At 30.9% G+C, this 21,311-nt stretch overlaps 2 protein-coding genes and 1 pseudogene across 3 annotated transcripts; all 3 read left to right on the top strand.

Annotated features, from left to right (window-relative positions):
• Positions 1 to 4,401: 4,401 nt before the first annotated feature.
• Positions 4,402 to 7,805, top strand: LOC111615617. Its single transcript, XM_023357028.1, has 3 exons — positions 4,402 to 4,684; positions 4,829 to 7,238; positions 7,312 to 7,805. The coding sequence occupies exons 1-2, from the start codon at positions 4,494 to 4,496 to the stop codon at positions 5,883 to 5,885; spliced, it is 1,248 nt and encodes a 415-aa protein (XP_023212796.1). The 5' UTR covers positions 4,402 to 4,493; the 3' UTR covers positions 5,886 to 7,238; positions 7,312 to 7,805.
• Positions 7,806 to 11,006: 3,201 nt separating this feature from the next.
• On the top strand, positions 11,007 to 12,406 carry LOC111615580. Of its 2 annotated transcripts, XM_023356979.1 has the most exons (4): positions 11,007 to 11,890; positions 11,971 to 12,039; positions 12,131 to 12,220; positions 12,305 to 12,406. In XM_023356979.1, the coding sequence occupies exons 1-4, from the start codon at positions 11,009 to 11,011 to the stop codon at positions 12,377 to 12,379; spliced, it is 1,116 nt and encodes a 371-aa protein (XP_023212747.1). In that variant the 5' UTR covers positions 11,007 to 11,008; the 3' UTR covers positions 12,380 to 12,406. The 2 variants fall into 2 exon arrangements, with proteins under 2 accessions (XP_023212747.1, XP_023212748.1); XM_023356980.1 differs by lacking the exon at positions 11,007 to 11,890 and having other exon boundaries at positions 11,935 to 12,039.
• Positions 12,407 to 17,401: 4,995 nt separating this feature from the next.
• Positions 17,402 to 19,222, top strand: LOC111615619 (annotated as a pseudogene).
• Positions 19,223 to 21,311: the final 2,089 nt, after the last annotated feature.

Here is a 21,311-nt window from a genome sequence, read left to right as displayed (position 1 = left end):
AAACGACTTTAATTATTTGAAACTAACGTAACTTTTCGAAGATGATAGAAAGTGTGGTAAATGAAGAGGGAAATAATCAGATTTTGCAAGTTTAACGACACCCCTATTATTAAAGGATTATTCCTTGCATATACGTTCGTGTTAACAGTTATTAATGAATACATACAAACATATATTATATCTGTATCTGTGTAATACGTGTAAATAAAGTAACATCTAAAAGTGCTTAAAATTGTCTTTTACATATGATATAATCAACTATATAATATCATGAAAGAATATTATGCAATTACTTACATTATTTTATTGTCCATTATTAGTATAACACTATTAATATGCCTTGCTTGCAGGTATTAAATTCTAGATCACTGTTTCTCAAAGTTGTTCCTACGAACTCCCAGGAATTCTTGAAACCACTGATGGGGTTGGGGACAAATTAAAATTAATTTGGGGGTGCGTGGACAACGTCAGGGGATCTACCAAAGGTTTAATAGAAAATAGAACTCATTTTTATTATTATGAAAGTTAAAAATAAATAGTAATAAATAAATTGGTAATCATTTTGACGTTCTGTAAATGTTTGTTCTAGATTAAAGTTATTGCTGGAAATGTACTGTACGAATGACGCGTATCGTTTTTCATTTTACCATAAAATGTCAGGTTATTTATCCAGAAAACTTATATTATATAATACATTTATTTAATATTTTTCCAAAACAGTGATAATTATTAGTTGTTTTTCATAATTATAAAGACTGTTCAATAACTAAAAATATATAAATAATTTATTTATTTTAATAAAAATATGTTTTTCTCTAAAAATTCAATAGATAAAATTTAAAAAAAGCTTATTAATTTTATATTTTTGTAATGTAATTTATAATCCAATTACAAATGAATTATATATTTTTTCCGTTGTCATTACATCATATCTGTTTTTTAAAAACGAGCAAGCTTTAGCTCGTAATTTCAATAAATATTACTTTAAAAATTAAATGTTTTATTTATATTTAATTTTTACGTCATTATTTAAGAAATCAAAGTTAAATTTTAAATTTTGCCATTATGTAGTGGTACACAGTTGTTCACTTGGAGTTTATATTCAAGTTTTCGCTATGAGAAGGGGTCCGTAGGCATAATATGTTTGAAAACCATTGTTTTACACAATGAAGTGTTTACTGATGTAATAGTCTCTATTTTAAGAAGCATTAATGACTTTACATCCGAAATGGGAAGTTGCATTCACTTGGTTTTAATCTTCTCATGATATAATTTATGCATTTCTAAGAGAACAAATAATTATCCTATATGTCTTAGAAATGCACTTCGATTAATGAATAAAACAACAACAATATTTTACCATTACAGCGATTTCTAAAGCACTTAATTACGTCAATTTAGAAAGCGTACCAATTCATTGCATTGTTTGCTAATTAAAGTGAAGTATCGTAGATTTAAATCAACTTGCGTAGATTATTAATTAGTGCTGCTATGATTTCAGGCACTTATTAGTTTCATAAATTAAAGTTATGCAATTACACTTATGAGAAGTAATTAAAATCGCTTAAATTAAGACAAGGCTTATATAAAAGAGTATGAATATAGCAAAGCGCAATTCATAGTTCTTAGGAAACTGAATAATAACCTCAACGGACTTCATCCACTCGGCAATTTTTGTCTGCAATAATTCTTCTAATAAACAAGAATAATCGTTTCTACATAGAAAAGATTATTATAAATATCTGAATAGAACAAAATGCAAACTTCACCACTTATTACAACTACATTTGTAACTTTTGAATACGAAATATGTCTGCAATGTTTTCTGTCATCGTTCACTTCTATGTCAAAGATTTACGGGTGGAACTTTTTCAATCCATGTTCGTGCGTTACAAGAAACTACAGTTATTTGCACAAACTTCTGAAGAAATTTTACTTATTCTGTATCGAGTGCATACACTGGATACATTTCGTTCTTAGCTTTTGTATACTGGTGCCTTTACATTCAAATAAAACGCCGTGCATCTCATGGTACTCGATCGTTAACAATGATATCTTTGCCAAAGTAGGCGTCGTTACTTTTACCTTCGTGTTTGCCGTAATATTTAGTATTGTTAAAAGAGTAAAATTAAATACAAAAATAAAACTAAGAAATTCAAATTACCTCTGCCAAAATAAGCTGTTTTCTATCATTAATTACACACGAATAGCCACAGTGATTATGACAATAATTATCACATTATGGCTTCAGTTTTTGAAAACGTATTTTTCTTTTATCACGATTTAAAAAAAAGAGAATTGTTCAAATTCGAAGCACTTTTCTGTAGCATCGAAGCTGGAATATGGATGACATTGATGAGTGGCGGTTTGGTATACCTCTGTTTCTTTCTTTTCTTGCTTGCAGTTAGTTTAACAAAAGCATTTCAGAAAGTATCGGAAGAACTGTACTTACTAAGAAAGGATAATCCAAATTTNGTGCATATAATGCACATATTGACGATTTTATTTTTGATGATAATTCCAAGAGGATAAATGAGAGTTGAATATCATCTGGGAATATGAACTAACTGTGCTTAAGATTTTGATAACATTTGTAATTAAATAATCTTTGTAACATTTGCACCTATTACATTTGCAATCAATTTTGCAGCAGCATGGAACAGAAGTCTTCAGCAGCAGCGGTCTTCAACCAAGAACTAAGCATATTTTCTACATCTTGATTATATCTTTCTACTGAGCCTTGGCTTCCAGAAATTGATGACATTCTTGCACATTCTCTAAGCGAAACTTTTGCACCCGTTACATCTCCAATAGAAATGAAATTTTCTTTACAAACAGTAAAATGGTTTCTAGAATATAATAGATTTAATTAATATGCCATGTTTGGTACCCAGTTTGTAAAGGTTTTCATCTTCAACCGCAACGACACCTAAAATATTGTTTCCATCACTGCGGTCTCGATCTACGTCTGGTACAGTACATGAACCCTTAATGTATCACCAACATTAGCTGCTGTGTATTTGGAGTTCAATATACCAATTATTTTTTCTGCTTGCTTTTTAATATTAAACAAAGCCATTTCCCTTGTTTTAAACACACTACTTATTTTTCTTCTATTCTTGGATTAACTGTTTGGGCTTTTTTTCGTAATTCACAAACTCTGTTATACTAATAACATCTTGGTGTTTGGAAATCAGCGTGGTTAAATCTTTTTCATGTGAAGACGATGTAGATCTTTAAGTTATATTGCTATATGAGGATGGCATTATCAAATAATCTTTTATAATGTTTTCTTAGAAGGTGCCTGATTTTTCAGAGTTTGAGCATCTTTGACTTACTTCGTCGATAGTTTTAGAAAGAGTCTCTAGATTTTCTTCCGTATTAACGTTGGTCGACGAATCGTTGGATATAAAAGTCTTTAGTTCAACTTTTAACATTGCTCCAAACGTGGCTTCATAGGAACTGCACTTTATTCCAGTATGGTGCGCTCTATTTTTCATCAGTTGTAAAAAACGATATTCTTTCCACCATTTGTTAGTATTGTTAGTCTTGAACCAAGAACTAGGCATATTTTCTACGTTTTGATTATATCTGTCTACTGAGCCCTAGGCCTAGTTACTTTCTACTGAGCCTAGTTATTGCCTAGGCTTTTTCAGAACCCCTTTTAAATCAGGCCACATACTACACATTTTTTTGATGGCATTATTCTATTCGCGAATTTTCTACCGTTATCACTTTGTAAAATACTCGGTGCACTGAAGATTATAAAAATGTCTAAAAGAACATATATTGCACCGTCAGCCCTTTTGGTTTTTAATTAACGCTAGTAGTTTAACGAATTGACTCACATAGTGTTGATACAGGAGTATAAATTTATATTGTTCATCGGCTTGCCACTGCATATCTGTAAGATCGACCTGACATCGCAAGTTTATTTCATTACATAAAATGGTTTAACTCCCAAGCCTTTCTTAAAAACATTCTGTTTTTTCTGACAGATTTTACATAAGTTAAATAAATTATGATCAATTCCCTTATTATTCGTGACCGTTACTTTTATCAAAGAAAGAAAACATTATTTTAAGAGAGGAAAGCAAAATTAAAATGTCGCACAAGATTACCTATTGGTGGCATAAATTTAAAATTCGGTACTAAACGCAATACGCACGCCAATCTCTGATGCGAGTGCTGATTGCCTACTGTATGTTAAATGATAACCATTCAACGTGTTATCATCACTTTGCCCGACTAGGTGATAGCAGTATTCATAATGACCGGTCAATCTGATAAATTATGTTAAAACACCTAAAATTTATTAGTGCTCGATTTTGTTTGTCATTATTTATAATGCCCGTATTAATCACTTAGTCCATAACAATAATAAATTAAACTACTAAAAACAATACAACAAAAACAATTATTATTAATTAATCCAACAATAAAATTAATAAATAAGTGAAAATTGCAACTGAGCAAATTATAATTCACAGAAAATGCCAACTTCCACTACGGAAGATGATTATGTGTTTCTCAAAAATATGGAGGGTGATCAAATACGTGTATTAATCTCTGATTTGAGAAACCGTTGTCCCTTATTTGATTTGTATTTTTCAATAGATCCTCTCGTAAAACATTATGCCATATACTTACCAGTCTCAAGGCAGGTATTATTAGCATTAAAAAGGTATGTTTTTTTCTTTATCCATCGATCAATTATATATTTTCATTCGTACATTATATATTATTAGATAGTGCTGAATTAGTGCCGTAAGACTTTTAAAGTGTGCATCTTATTATATTTTTAAACTCTATATTTTATTTTCTATAGCTTTTTACCCAGGGGATACATGCCATTTATGTCGGTAACTGTTGCGATGAAAACGTATCGGTTTAGCAATGTCTACAAAATAAACAATCTGAAGGAAGTTTGTAGAAATTATATCAGGTCAGAAATAAGTGTTGAAGATGTGTGTTCGGTCCATGATTTTGCGTGTGAACAGAACGACAGACTTATACAATACGAATGCTGGATATTTTTCGATCGCCATTGGGATGAAATATTTCGTACTCAGGATTTTTTACAATCCAAAGAAACAACAATTATGAGATTTCTTTCGCGTTCCATATATGATTCATTAAATGAAGTAAGTCTGTTTGAAGCTTTTTATAGTTGGATGAAAGAGAGAGTTACGAGAGAATCTCCTGACTTAGAAAACAGAGAATTGGAAGAAAAAATCCGTACAGAGATACGACCGTTTCTTTCGAAAATTAGGTTTCGTGCCATGACAATAGATGAGGCAGAAACTTATGTTTTCACTAAACACGTCTTGACAGAAATCGAAGTAAATTCTATTCGTAGATGTCTCCAGAATCACACTTTCTACAACTACCCAGAGTACTTTTGCCCGTATGCGGACGAAAGAACTGAAAAAATGTATGATGCGTTGTTTACATATCAAAACCAGTTTAATCCTAACAATGAATTAGAAACCACAATCGATGTAAACACCCGGTTCAAATGCGAAATATTTGTGAGAGAAGATTGCTATATAACAAGTTTTACGCTTCCAATAACATTTGATCATTTACGAAGGATAAGAATAATGCTAGATGGCAATTCGAATTCACCGAAAAATAACATTCCCCGGGATACTTTCGACTGTAGTTATCACGGAAACGTCAATTTATCAAAACCTATATTTCTAATAAAGAATTCAACTACTTTTCTACAATTTCAAATTTTAAACAGTGATGACATCACGCGTTACGACATACGTATTACCCCGCCATTTAATTATTTCTACATCGCAAACAATAGTGACATTCAACCAGAAGACATCGATCCTGGTAATAATTACTACTTTGAAGTTGTCCTCTACTTCTAAAAATTGTAAACTGAATTCACAAAATTTTAACGAAACAACGCAAATTAAAATAACATTTTATTAGATACTTTCATCAGATCGGTTGCTTTTGATATTACCTACTGACTATGACAGTGGTATTTAATCGAAGTTTGGTCAAAGTGTATAAGTCGTAAGTAGGTGAGTCACAAATATTTTGTATGTTTCAAATATACAAATAGTGGACGTATTTCTATCATTTATAAGTTTCACGTTAGGCTTCGGACCTGTGGGTGGTCCGAATTTAGTCCGAGGCCATAGTTTGTGCACCCCCTACTCTAGGATTTCAATTAAAATCAAGAAGTGATTATATATTAATTCAAAGATATTTAATACGAACAGATTTCTACTAAACCTTGATGATTGTCTGCATTTGGAAACAATCATTATGAGTTTATTCATAATGCGCGATATATTTATTTTCTCAAGAATTTACAAGTGTAATTAATGATATTTCTCTTACAACTAATAAGATAAATATACCTAGGTTTAAAGCAACCTTAGAACATGCATATTTTAATGCAATTCCTTTAATTCATACTTTAATTCTAAATTAGTTATAAAATAACTATCGAAAGAATAAGAGAAATAAAACAATTTGTGTTGCAATTTGAAAAAAATTATAGATTTGTAAATTTTCACTGTCGCCTGTCTTCTCTTAACCTGGAGAAAGAAGTTAGGAAAATGTAAGACGAGACAAGTCATGAAAACTGTAGGAGTGATAGGCCCCGATTACCTATATAGCAACTTCGAATGCAAATCGAAAATTATGTTATTTCAATTGAAAATTCCCCCAAAAGGTGTTAGATATATAACCGACCGGCACGACTATATTCTTAGAGGAAAAGTATGATGTTCTGGGGCAAGCCATTACTAATTTATGATGGCGAGCATATATTTTAAATAAAATTAATTAAAAATATGATTAAAAATTGCAATCTGGCATTGTGATATTTATTTATTGTGATTGTGATTGTGAATTATTTATTGTGACGATGTCACAATAAATAATTGCTTGACTTCTGTAAGAATTTCAGTCTAGGAAACAATCGGATGTAATCCGGTTTTGTTTTCAACCAATTACTAATTAATTATCTTTAAAATATACTGGTATTTTATTAGCTCCTTTGGGTATTAATTTCCTGTTAATTTATCATTGGCTTGTTTTGTTCATGCATGTTTTTAATTTCAATGTAAACAGCTGTAATAGCAACATGAAGTATGACGATGGTGATATAACTTCGTGTGTGCTCTAGATGGCAGGGATGAAATTCAATTTGCAATAACCTGGCTTTTTAGGAGTAATGGTTCGGCTTATACCCCGAAGTTTACTAGGTAATGAGTTGGCTTTGTGTGACGGCTATCAAATTCATTCGAATCAATTGAAACCTCTGTTTTTGTTTTTCAGATCAACTCTATGCCGAACGAGTGCTTAAACCAAACAATACACAAGGACGAAGCAATCGATGCATCCGATCGCTTTGTTCTTGGATCGCCTCTTCGTGTGGCCACTACTGCAAGGTTTTTTGTCGTGCCAGAAAGTGCGAGGATGTTAATGTGTTCATCCTTTTTGAAGCTTAATAACTGCTGTGCTTTTTGTCGAAAATTTCTGGAATTATATAGGCAGGTTTGCATATTACTGTGATTGATGATATTAAATTTTGGTAATTAAAGATCAGGGTATTAGAAGAGGTCATATTTCGAGTAGGATGATCGGACTTAATGAAATTTTTATAAAACATCCCAGAAGGCCGAAACAAACATCTTATTACTATTATTTAATTACAAATAAATAAACAAATAAATAAAAATGACAGTTAATAAACTCTGCACTAATGACTTTAACACAATTGTAAATACGCACTTACACAATTATAGTAGGGGAAGGTGGGGCAGAATGAGGACGTTAAAGTTTGAAAAGTCATAAGATGGCAACCACTTTAATGAGAACAATAATTTTTTTTTATTCTCGGCAACTCCAACATTTGGTAATATATAATACAAAATTTAATTTATGATGAACGTTTTTAAAAGCAAGAAAATTTAATATTTTAAAATTATACGTAAACGCCATCTTGCCCCACCCGTAAGGTAAGATGGAGATATTATTTTTATATACAAGGAGAAATTAAAATGATTAAACTGTCATTTTCTTTAATATTGGCGCAAGAACAACGCGCCCATTTATCACAGCGGCTACATTTATTATTATTTTCCGAATAAATAAATATAAAAGTTTGAACTTACTCGTATTTACTTTACCAGACGATACTGTCACTTCGCGCATGCTCAGTTTCGCTATTTTGTAAACAGACGATACACTATTTTCTTTTCGTGAAAAAAAAATTTTATTTCGATTGTTATCTCACATTTTATTTCTTCTTAAGATAATATTTAAATTAAAAAAATGCTTTCATAAATAAAATAAAACGTAAAAACATAAATAATAAAGTAATACAGTATATACTGTATAAATTTATTACAGTATGATATGATTTAAAAGTGGAATATTTCATTCTCTATAAAAAGATCATTTTTAAATTTATTATTTTATATATTCGAAAAATTGATATAGAATTATCAATGACAACGAATTTAAAACTAGTTCGCTGCATTATATTGCGCCAGCGACAGAATTCGTGGCCAAGCTTGGGCTGCCCCAACGTGCATTTTTCATACTGACTGCAAACACGGGTCAACTTTATCTCAAAACTAAACAATTTCAGTCTTAAAGGTTACTTCGAATACCGTAATATCTTTATCTAAAAGTTCGCAATGGTGCTTACTTTGTAGAAACTTTGTAGCGGGCGTAACATTAGATGAAGTATTGCCGAAACGTGGAAAACTGTCTTACTTCCGAACAAAGAGAGCGATTCCGACCTTCTCTCGTCCCGTCATCATTTAGTTCCCCAAATAACGGCTAGATGAAAGCGCGTCAACCACGAATAAACAGACGTCCCGTCTTATCCCATGGCCCCATCTTGCACCACATTCTCCTATATAGGCTATAATCTAAACAGGACAGAAAACTTTTACAGGAATAATCTGAATTAAAGTATATGCTCAAAATGATAGTTGAGTTGATAAAAAATATATTGGCGAGGAATATATAACACGGTAGAAGGTCGTGATCTACGTACAGTTTCGTCGTGTCTGCGTTGTTTTTAATAATACATCGTTTGTCTTTTTAATAAAGTGGCAAGTTTTTAATCTTGAAATAGTCTGAAATTTAAAATAATTTTGAAATAAATGAAACTTGTTGAAACGACTTTAATTATTTGAAACTAACGTAACTTTTCGAAGATGATAGAAAGTGTGGTAAATGAAGAGGGAAATAATCAGATTTTGCAAGTTTAACGACACCCCTATTATTAAAGGATTATTCCTTGCATATACGTTCGTGTTAACAGTTATTAATGAATACATACAAACATATATTATATCTGTATCTGTGTAATACGTGTAAATAAAGTAACATCTAAAAGTGCTTAAAATTGTCTTTTACATATGATATAATCAACTATATAATATCATGAAAGAATATTATGCAATTACTTACATTATTTTATTGTCCATTATTAGTATAACACTATTAATATGCCTTGCTTGCAGGTATTAAATTCTAGATCACTGTTTCTCAAAGTTGTTCCTACGAACTCCCAGGAATTCTTGAAACCACTGATGGGGTTGGGGACAAATTAAAATTAATTTGGGGGTGCGTGGACAACGTCAGGGGATCTACCAAAGGTTTAATAGAAAATAGAACTCATTTTTATTATTATGAAAGTTAAAAATAAATAGTAATAAATAAATTGGTAATCATTTTGACGTTCTGTAAATGTTTGTTCTAGATTAAAGTTATTGCTGGAAATGTACTGTACGAATGACGCGTATCGTTTTTCATTTTACCATAAAATGTCAGGTTATTTATCCAGAAAACTTATATTATATAATACATTTATTTAATATTTTTCCAAAACAGTGATAATTATTAGTTGTTTTTCATAATTATAAAGACTGTTCAATAACTAAAAATATATAAATAATTTATTTATTTTAATAAAAATATGTTTTTCTCTAAAAATTCAATAGATAAAATTTAAAAAAAGCTTATTAATTTTATATTTTTGTAATGTAATTTATAATCCAATTACAAATGAATTATATATTTTTTCCGTTGTCATTACATCATATCTGTTTTTTAAAAACGAGCAAGCTTTAGCTCGTAATTTCAATAAATATTACTTTAAAAATTAAATGTTTTATTTATATTTAATTTTTACGTCATTATTTAAGAAATCAAAGTTAAATTTTAAATTTTGCCATTATGTAGTGGTACACAGTTGTTCACTTGGAGTTTATATTCAAGTTTTCGCTATGAGAAGGGGTCCGTAGGCATAATATGTTTGAAAACCATTGTTTTACACAATGAAGTGTTTACTGATGTAATAGTCTCTATTTTAAGAAGCATTAATGACTTTACATCCCAAATGGGAAGTTGCATTCACTTGGTTTTAATCTTCTCATGATATAATTTATGCATTTCTAAGAGAACAAATAATTATCCTATATGTCTTAGAAATGCACTTCGATTAATGAATAAAACAACAACAATATTTTACCATTACAGCGATTTCTAAAGCACTTAATTACGTCAATTTAGAAAGCGTACCAATTCATTGCATTGTTTGCTAATTAAAGTGAAGTATCGTAGATTTAAATCAACTTGCGTAGATTATTAATTAGTGCTGCTATGATTTCAGGCACTTATTAGTTTCATAAATTAAAGTTATGCAATTACACTTATGAGAAGTAATTAAAATCGCTTAAATTAAGACAAGGCTTATATAAAAGAGTATGAATATAGCAAAGCGCAATTCATAGTTCTTAGGAAACTGAATAATAACCTCAACGGACTTCATCCACTCGGCAATTTTTGTCTGCAATAATTCTTCTAATAAACAAGAATAATCGTTTCTACATAGAAAAGATTATTATAAATATCTGAATAGAACAAAATGCAAACTTCACCACTTATTACAACTACATTTGTAACTTTTGAATACGAAATATGTCTGCAATGTTTTCTGTCATCGTTCACTTCTATGTCAAAGATTTACGGGTGGAACTTTTTCAATCCATGTTCGTGTGTTACAAGAAACTACAGTTATTTGCACAAACTTCTGAAGAGATTTTACTTATTCTGGATCGAGTGCATACACTGGATACATTTCGTTCTTAGCTTTTGTATACTGGTGCCTTTACATTCAAATAAAACGCCGTGCATCTCATGGTACTCGATCGTTAACAATGATATCTTTGCCAAAGTAGGCGTCGTTACTTTTACCTTCGTGTTTGCCGTAATATTTAGTATTGTTAAAAGAGTAAAATTAAATACAAAAATAAAACTAAGAAATTCAAATTACCTCTGCCAAAATAAGCTGTTTTCTATCATTAATTACACACGAATAGCCACAGTGATTATGACAATAATTATCACATTATGGCTTCAGTTTTTGAACGTATTTTTCTTTTATCACGATTTAAAAAAAAGAGAATTGTTCAAATTCGAAGCACTTTTCTGTAGCATCGAAGCTGGAATATGGATGACATTGATGAGTGGCGGTTTGGTATACCTCTGTTTCTTTCTTTTCTTGCTTGCAGTTAGTTTAACAAAAGCATTTCAGAAAGTATCGGAAGAACTGTACTTACTAAGAAAGGATAATCCAAATTTGGAACTTGAATTGGAAGAAATTATGGCACAACACCATGAAATTTGGACATACACCAATCAACTCAACGGACCTTTCAATTATGTATTGACGATTTTGTATGCTACTTTATTAACAGAAACGTGTCTACTTTATTTTATCTTAATTTTTTCGGAAATGAATTTTGCATTGAAAATCTTTGTTTTTTTAATTTGTGTTGTAATAAGTTTCGGCTGTATTTTAGTTGGATTTGTAATGTCTGTTTCCACGTCAAAAGTAAGAGATTTTATGAAAATAAAAACTTAATTTAATGTATACATTTGATGAAATGTTTTTGCTTTGTTTTTCTCTTTTAGATGCAAACATCCTTTCAAGATATAAGAAGATTTGCTAATTGCGATCTGAGTTTAGAACAGAAATTAAAGGTCAAATATTTTGAATCTGTTATATTTACGGATAAATTTACATAATGTCTCTGTGATTTTAATATAATAATAGCAATAAGTTATTGTGCAGATGCTGAATTTTATGAAGAGATTTGGTAAAGTGTCTCTATGCTTATCTGCTAATGATTACTTCAACGTCACCAAGAAATTTCCGATTAAGGTATATTTAAACTAATTTTATAATATTAATTGATATATTTGAAATATTTTTTTTATATTATATTGATATTTTGAAATATTTCAGATGGCGAGTTCCCTTTACTCCGTATTTTCTGGTCTTCTGAATCTGAGAACAGCTTCGAGACATAATACTCTGTAGTTGATATGTTCAATGTACCTGTTTCCAAATAAAGATATATTTCAATATAATAATTAGTAATATTTATTTAATTACATATTTTACATGCGTTGTTTATATGTATAAAAGATTTTTAGACCGTATAAATGCTGGACCTTATCCAGATATGCTTAAGAAAAAATTACTTACAAATTTAGTACAACTATAGCAGGTTATTCTTACTCTAATATACATAAATAGTTGTTTGGAGGCTAATGTATTATTAATCAGAATCGAGAAATATATACAGTTTAATCAATTAACAGCATTGCTCACATCCAGGAGGCTGTGTAATTATATTGTCATAGGACAAGTGCCAATGTCGTCGTTTACCAGCTCCATGATATTAACGCACAAGTGTTTCATTGTAGTTATTCAAGCTAATTGTACAAACATTTTTTTTTATCGAGCTACAATTTAAAAATATTTTATTCCTATAAATTTCCGCTGTCGTCTGTCCGTCTGTTCCTTAATTTCGAGAACGGAGTTGAATAGATAAAAATCGAGACCATATATGGAAAGATTAGGGAAGGACCTGATTAACTATATACGAACTTTCGATGAGTACCAGAAGTTGGTGAAGTGTAAATCCACGACAAATTGCAAGTACAGTGCTTTTATTTGCTCGGCCACGGATAAGGAAGTGTGAGCTTCCTTCTTAAACTTGAACAAGAAGATAATTATTAAAATGGGTATCACTTGTTTAATCGAAACAATTTTTCGACTGATGAAATCGAATTTATCAATAAAGTAATCCCTATAAAATTAATACGAATAACAGATTTTACAACTTATACCAGAAAATGGTAGAAGTTTTCCTTTATTCTAATGTATTTCTTGTGGTTATTGCAAACACTTGAAATTTAATTCGTCTGCAAACAATACTTAATTAAAATGGCTTTCAGTAAATGTAATTTATATTTTGATGTTAATTATGAACACAATCTTCATTTTTTCGTGTTTAAATTTTTCAAGCAAAGAAAGTTTCTGAACCCTGATATTTTCATTTGTGTCCAACACGAACACTCAAACACAATATTTAATTTACGCTTAGCAGTGTTCGTAATATGTAACACTGTAATAAGTATGGAACTGTTATACGTCGATTTCTTTCTTTATCCCTGTTTATCAACTTCACCAAAGTTTGAAATCATTTTTGTCACGTAAATTCTACGTCGTATGTTATATACCATATTGAACTTTATTGCACTTTTTTCTCGTTAACGTTATTCTGTTTGCTTTGATAAGAACTTCTTTTCAGAAATTAATCTCTTTGATAATTCAAGTTATTGAAGAAAGAAGAAACGTTCGTGATATAGAAAAAGTCATCCAGATACATTGGGAAATGTGGGAGTTTATTCAAGAATTAAATTCGAGTATAGAGCTTGTTTACCCGATCTGTTATGCATTTCTTATTTATTATACATGTTTCCTCATATCAATTGCGATTTTGTTCCACACAAATCCTATATTTCGTGTTATATTTTCGATATTCTCATTCACTTCGTTAGTTTTCTGCATTTTGGTTTATTATGAGGTTTTAAGAGTTACTTCTGTTAGTTGTTTCTGTGAAGTTTTTATCTTTTGGAGTTTTGTTTATAATTTTACGAATTGTTTTATTTTCTTGCATTGCAGATTTATAGCGATTTCAATAGATGCAATGTCTTGTCATCTGTCTCATTTCGTCTTGAATACAAATTGAGGTATTTAATTTCATCTACTTCATCTAAATTAATAATGGTATTTTAAGTTATTTTTTATTTTATATCTTAAATTTCATGAAGAGATTCCGAAGAACTCCAATTACTACTTCGATAAGGAGTAGGAAGAACGGTTATCCCTATTTTTATCAAGATGAACGAAAGGTGTGAACGTGACGTGGGTGTGGTTGTCGGTACTGAGACAGTCACCTTTACAACACAAGCCGTTTATTTGGAAAGACAATGCTTACACAATTCCAGTCGAGAATTTCTTCTCTTGAACGGATATAGAAAGTTCAGTCTGGTCACAGTCTTTTATCCACGCGATCTGACGGAGATCTGTAGGAGTTTCGATGGAAATCGGCGGACCAGGGCCAAACTGACTGGAAGTCGGCGTACGAAGATTAAGTCCAAGATGACAAGGAAACCGACACAGAGGAGGAACAGGTTAAAAAGGGAGAAGCGACCACTCTCGTCTTTGAATCTCAGGGTTTATAAAGAATTTCTCCCCGAAATTCTGAATTTGAATGTTTCCATTCTCTCTTTACCTTTTGATTGGTCTGTTTCTTGTTCCCAGGTGAAATTAGACGACCAGATTGGGCGCGGAAAAGTTCGCTTTGCGTTAGTTAATTTGAAACCTCCGTTCGACTTCATCCCCAAGTGTCGTTCGAATTTTAGAACTTTCGCTCATATCTCACGTGATGCTGTTTTCTTTTAAAATAATGTTACATTTTCTCGTTTTTTTCTAAATTTTGTCAAGTCTACGACCATTGAACTCAATGTCGGACTTTCGGATGGACATTCTAAACATTCCANTTACAGTATGATATGATTTAAAAGTGGAATATTTCATTCTCTATAAAAAGATTATTTTTAAATTTATTATTTTATATATTCGAAAAATTGATATAGAATTATCAATGACAACGAATTTAAAACTAGTTCGCTGCATTATATTGCGCCAGCGACAGAATTCGTGGCCAAGCTTGGGCTGCCCCAACGTGCATTTTTCATACTGACTGCAAACACGGGTCAACTTTATTTCAAAACTAAACAATTTCAGTCTTAAAGGTTACTTCGAATACCGTAATATCTTTATCTAAAAGTTCGCAATGGTGCTTACTTTGTAGAAACTTTGTAGCGGGCGTAACATTAGATGAAGTATTGCCGAAACGTGGAAAACTGTCTTACTTCCGAACAAAGAGAGCGATTCCGACCTTCTCTCGTCCCGTCATCATTTAGTTCCCCAAATAACGGCTAGATGAAAGCGCGTCAACCACGAATAAACAGACGTCCCGTCTTATCCCATGGCCCCATCTTGCACCACATTCTCCTATATAGGCTATAATCTAAACAGGACAGAAAACTTTTACAGGAATAATCTGAATTAAAGTATATGCTCAAAATGATAGTTGAGTTGATAAAAAATATATTGGCGAGGAATATATAACACGGTAGAAGGTCGTGATCTACGTACAGTTTCGTCGTGTCTGCGTTGTTTTTAATAATACATCGTTTGTCTTTTTAATAAAGTGGCAAGTTTTTAATCTTGAAATAGTCTGAAATTTAAAATAATTTTGAAATAAATGAAACTTGTTGAAACGACTTTAATTATTTGAAACTAACGTAACTTTTCGAAGATGATAGAAAGTGTGGTAAATGAAGAGGGAAATAATCAGATTTTGCAAGTTTAACGACACCCCTATTATTAAAGGATTATTCCTTGCATATACGTTCGTGTTAACAGTTATTAATGAATACATACAAACATATATTATATCTGTATCTGTGTAATACGTGTAAATAAAGTAACATCTAAAAGTGCTTAAAATTGTCTTTTACATATGATATAATCAACTATATAATATCATGAAAGAATATTATGCAATTACTTACATTATTTTATTGTCCATTATTAGTATAACACTATTAATATGCCTTGCTTGCAGGTATTAAATTCTAGATCACTGTTTCTCAAAGTTGTTCCTACGAACTCCCAGGAATTCTTGAAACCACTGATGGGGTTGGGGACAAATTAAAATTAATTTGGGGGTGCGTGGACAACGTCAGGGGATCTACCAAAGGTTTAATAGAAAATAGAACTCATTTTTATTATTATGAAAGTTAAAAATAAATAGTAATAAATAAATTGGTAATCATTTTGACGTTCTGTAAATGTTTGTTCTAGATTAAAGTTATTGCTGGAAATGTACTGTACGAATGACGCGTATCGTTTTTCATTTTACCATAAAATGTCAGGTTATTTATCCAGAAAACTTATATTATATAATACATTTATTTAATATTTTTCCAAAACAGTGATAATTATTAGTTGTTTTTCATAATTATAAAGACTGTTCAATAACTAAAAATATATAAATAATTTATTTATTTTAATAAAAATATGTTTTTCTCTAAAAATTCAATAGATAAAATTTAAAAAAAGCTTATTAATTTTATATTTTTGTAATGTAATTTATAATCCAATTACAAATGAATTATATATTTTTTCCGTTGTCATTACATCATATCTGTTTTTTAAAAACGAGCAAGCTTTAGCTCGTAATTTCAATAAATATTACTTTAAAAATTAAATGTTTTATTTATATTTAATTTTTACGTCATTATTTAAGAAATCAAAGTTAAATTTTAAATTTTGCCATTATGTAGTGGTACACAGTTGTTCACTTGGAGTTTATATTCAAGTTTTCGCTATGAGAAGGGGTCCGTAGGCATAATATGTTTGAAAACCATTGTTTTACACAATGAAGTGTTTACTGATGTAATAGTCTCTATTTTAAGAAGCATTAATGACTTTACATCCCAAATGGGAAGTTGCATTCACTTGGTTTTAATCTTCTCATGATATAATTTATGCNGTTTTTAACAAATGAATTAAATTTTTGTACGTTTAACGTGATTCGAACTGTATCTGGACCTCATTCAAGCCTAATGGGCAAGTGCGAACCCACGACCAAGTAACTACCAGTGGTTTTATCCATTAGTAGGCTCATCTAAGAAATGATAAATTAAAATGACCACGAAATTAATCAATAAATACAAAATTGAAAAGATAAGAAATTATTATCATTGTAAACGAATTTTTATAATTTTATTGTTTAAAATAAGATTTATACTTCTAATTTCCTTTTCGATAAGTTAATCTTAAATTCCAAATACTTTTCCTCAGTTAATTACTTAATGTTAGCAATTAAATTACCTTATCTTTCTACGACAGAAATATCATTTCCTGCTACTTTTAATATAAAAATTTCTCAACTTCCTTCTCTAATTAAAACTCGACTTAAGATGAAAGTTTTCTGCAGCCTGATTTTGATTTTATTTCTTTTTTCTGAACAGATCTTTGGCTTCTCTTTTCGATCTAAGAAAAGAGATGCCTCCGAAGAATCCACAGATAATGAAGACAACGGTAATTTATCTTAAGTTTTTCTAATGAATAATCAAATAAATAAACTGTGAATTGTTTTAGATACACCTGTGACAGCAATGGACTGCGAAGAACTAATGGAAAATGGCGTTGAGAAATCTGGAATTTATGAAGTGTGTCCTAAAAACAGAATAAAAGAACCTCTTTGCTTCCAAGTATATTGTGATATGGATAAAGATGGAGGAGGATGGACAGTGAGTTGTTTCATCATTTATTTTTAAGAAAATTACAAAAAAATAAATTTATAATCGCAGTAAAAGTTATTTATTTTATTTATTTTTAAGTTAATTGACAGAAGAGGTAATTTTGGATATCCTTCAGATTACTTCTATCGAAATTGACAAGATTATTCGCAAGGCTTTGGTGACTTGGATAAAGAATTTTGGTTAGGTAAATATATTAAAATTATATTCCTAAAGACGTTAATATAATTGTTAAAAAATAATAAACATTTTCATTTAGGCCTTGATAAAATACATTCTTTAACTAAACAAGGAAAGTACTTGCTGTTAATTAATATGATGGATTTGAATGGAAGATACCTTAGTACTGCTTACAGCAATTTTAATATAGGAAGTGAAGAAGAAAAATATCCACTGAATTATGATGAGAATATCTATCGTGAAGGTTTATCAGGTAATTCATTCTTTTTGTCTTCTTTAAAATTTAATATTGAATGTCTTGTCTTGGCAAGCTTCCAAGCTATGGTAAAGTGTGACGTAATTGTGATGTAATAGTAGTTGTATGTGTTTACGATGGTCGTTACGCGGGGAATAATGCCCTCCGGGAAGTCTTTTAAAGGTAACCCGGTGGTCCCTATTCAGGCTTATAGATGTGGAGAAAACCCGGAAAACTCCACGTAGCCAACCCATTGGCAAGGCGAGTACCCACGAATGTTCGATGTTTTTGTCCACTCGGGTGGTGGTGGGCATGAATGTAATAAGACCAAAATGATCTTAGACTTTAGCTTTTAAACAATTATATAATGTTAAAGAATAATTCGTTTATTTTCCTATATAGCATTATGATTAACTTCTTTTTGTTGACTGTTTCTGCCCTGTGGGCACTAACAGGGCCTTTTGTAGCATGCTCATTTTGGGTGCGGCCAGATCCACAGTGGGACTGGATGGCCGTGACTCGAAGAATAAGATTCGACATATCCGAACGGACCACCCTTGAAAAATTTGATAAGATTTTTCGGCTCGTTCCGATTCAATTTCAGATTCCATAGAAAAGCTGATTCTCACCATAACTCTAACTCAGATGAAATAATCTGTCTCGAGTGTCAGGAAAATAATTGAAACTTAGTGTGTATATATAAATAAGTAAATATAAATATATACTTGTTTTTGTTTTTTACAGGTAATGTTTTGAGTGAAGCAAGATATCAAAGATTTAGTACATATGATGATTACAAAGAAGGTGTATGGAAATTTAATGAATGTAATAAACATAAAATAGGAGGATGGTGGTATAGAAATTGCTTATCTACTATGGCTATGCATCGGCAAAATAAGCAGTCTCGCTGTGCATGGGGAATGTCATATCACTATACTAGAGATTCTTATTACCTAACGGCCTTTGAAATGAAAATTCGACGAAAATCATAAGAATATTTTTACAAATGAGGATTATTATGAATAAAAGAAAAAATATTACTATTCTATTTCTGAAATTTGATAAAAATACAATGTAATAATTTCGCACATTTTCTCAAATATTTCAAAATGTATTCTGTAAAATAAACAGAAAATAAAATGTGATAATTATAGTAACTTGTATGCTCATTTTACTATATTTAAATATGCATATTTTTCAATAATCCCGCATCTTTCGAGCTATCACATTAATTTTCAATTCACAGATTTTTATTAGTCTGAGTTGTAAGCGAAGATTTGGAATTCCAAAATCGTCCCGCGTGTGATATTCTAATTATAACTAATTTAAAATTAAGGTATAAAAACGCGCCCGATTTTTATCAAACTTGGCACAGTACTACAACAAAATGAGAGAAATTTCTGGTTAAATTTGGAAAAAATCCATTAAGCGTTTTCGTAGTTATCGCAAATAAACATCTAAAAGGTCACTATAATCTACATTTATTTGAATATGGCGACACAGCGCTCTGATAGTTTACTACGCATATCGAATAAATGACACGCTCACAAAGGTCTATACAAGAGTAGATACAATAGAGATAGAAAGAGTCATGTATCGTATCTCGAGAAGAATAAGATTTTATGAAGATTTTACTGGTCGTTAGCATTTACATATTTTTATGAAACTTATCTTTACCCTCAAAATTAAGCATTTTGCTATCTATATATAGGCCTATATAATCGAGATGGGTTGATGATGATAATAATAATAAGCGCAGAGCCCAAACGGTTAGGAGTTGAAAGTTGAAATATGGTACACAGATAGGGTACGTCACGAAAACGCACACTAAGAAGAAATTTTTCGAAATTCCACCGGGGGAGAGAAACAGGATTAAGGCTTAACACTTCCATCAACAATGGAAGTGTTAAGTAACAATGGAAGTGTCAACAATGGAAGTGTTACGTAACAATGGAATTGTTAAGAGAAAGCGACCTGCAAGACGCAGATGCAGCTTTTAAGTTTTTGCGGGAAATCGAACATATTTTTAGACCCATCTAAAAATTCTCTAATCAATCCGCAAACAGGAAAACCCAATTCTTGCATTCAGTGAAAACAGGTAAGGTTGACTATAACATAATAATGTTAATCTTCCCTATCGTTACTTTTGTATGAGCAACGCCGGGCCTACCTGCTAGTTTTATAATAATTTATAATATAAAAATTCTTATAACAGATGGCTTCACAAACAATTTTATATATGGCAGTATTGTCCTTGGAAGCGGTGTAAGCGCCACTTTCCTTGTATTTTCTAAAATATAAAGACATATGCGCGATGATTTTCATATTTTAACGTACTTTGAATTAATTAAAACTAATATTTTATTATAACCGCATCGTGTATCATATTACAAATTTCTCTACTACATGTGAGAAAAAAAACGATAAGATCGCTATTGTATATTCGAATATCAGTGATGGAATGGAAGCGTATTGTCGAAAACGTATTGTCTGTAACGTTCTGTATTGTCGTAACGTTCTGTATTGTCGAAAACGGAACAGCTTTCACGGCGAAAGTATCAATGATGCAAAGCAGCCAGATTATAGACAATTGCGCATACGCTTTACAGAGCACCATCCTCACGTGGTTTAGTTGGTGGATGCTACACACCAAAACATCGTATAACGCTTTCAATGATTCTATCCAGAACCGGTTTTGGGCTGTTAGCCGCCTGCCTGCTAGATATTTGACCGCCCTCGCCCCATTATGTGAATTACGAATAGATTTATAACTTAACCCAACCGATAAGAATTTACTGGTATGTTTTTATGATAGTTCTGTATAATTGACAAGAGTTTAAAAAATTCATTAAAATATATGATATTTTTATTCTGCTCTCCCATCTTGTATTACTTACAGATTTCAATATTAAACTAGTGATATTACGATTCAGTATGTTCCATCTGTAAGAGGATGCAGGGGAAAAGTGTACAATTCTTGTATTTTCTTAGCACAATGTTGCTGTTGAGAACATATCACACAGGCTAGCGATTCAAAATGTAATTGTGATATTAAAAATACATTTAGAGAAGTCTGCGGTTTTTACTGGCTTATCGAAGAAATACGAATGGACCCTAGACCACAGCGGTCTGCAACCTTTCTGACCTC

The sequence above is a fragment of the Centruroides sculpturatus genome, unplaced genomic scaffold, assembly GCF_000671375.1.
Source record: "Centruroides sculpturatus isolate CEXI.00-Female unplaced genomic scaffold, Cexi_2.0 scaffold19, whole genome shotgun sequence".
Lineage (NCBI taxonomy): Eukaryota > Metazoa > Arthropoda > Arachnida > Scorpiones > Buthidae > Centruroides > Centruroides sculpturatus.
The sequence above is the reverse complement of the archived record's forward strand: the minus strand, read 5'-3'. Positions and strand labels throughout refer to the sequence as shown.

Bases quoted from the DNA above. Each gene is read 5' to 3' on its own strand.
- LOC111615617 (XM_023357028.1), top strand. From the start codon at position 4,494: ATGCCAACTTCCACTACGGAAGATGATTATGTGTTTCTCAAAAATATG. The intron at 4,685-4,828 runs GTATGTTTTTTT...TATTTTCTATAG, and splicing joins GTATTATTAGCATTAAAAAG to CTTTTTACCCAGGGGATACA.
- LOC111615580 (XM_023356979.1), top strand. From the start codon at position 11,009: ATGTCAAAGATTTACGGGTGGAACTTTTTCAATCCATGTTCGTGTGTT. The intron at 12,040-12,130 runs GTCAAATATTTT...GTTATTGTGCAG, and splicing joins GTTTAGAACAGAAATTAAAG to ATGCTGAATTTTATGAAGAG. The intron at 12,221-12,304 runs GTATATTTAAAC...GAAATATTTCAG, and splicing joins CCAAGAAATTTCCGATTAAG to ATGGCGAGTTCCCTTTACTC.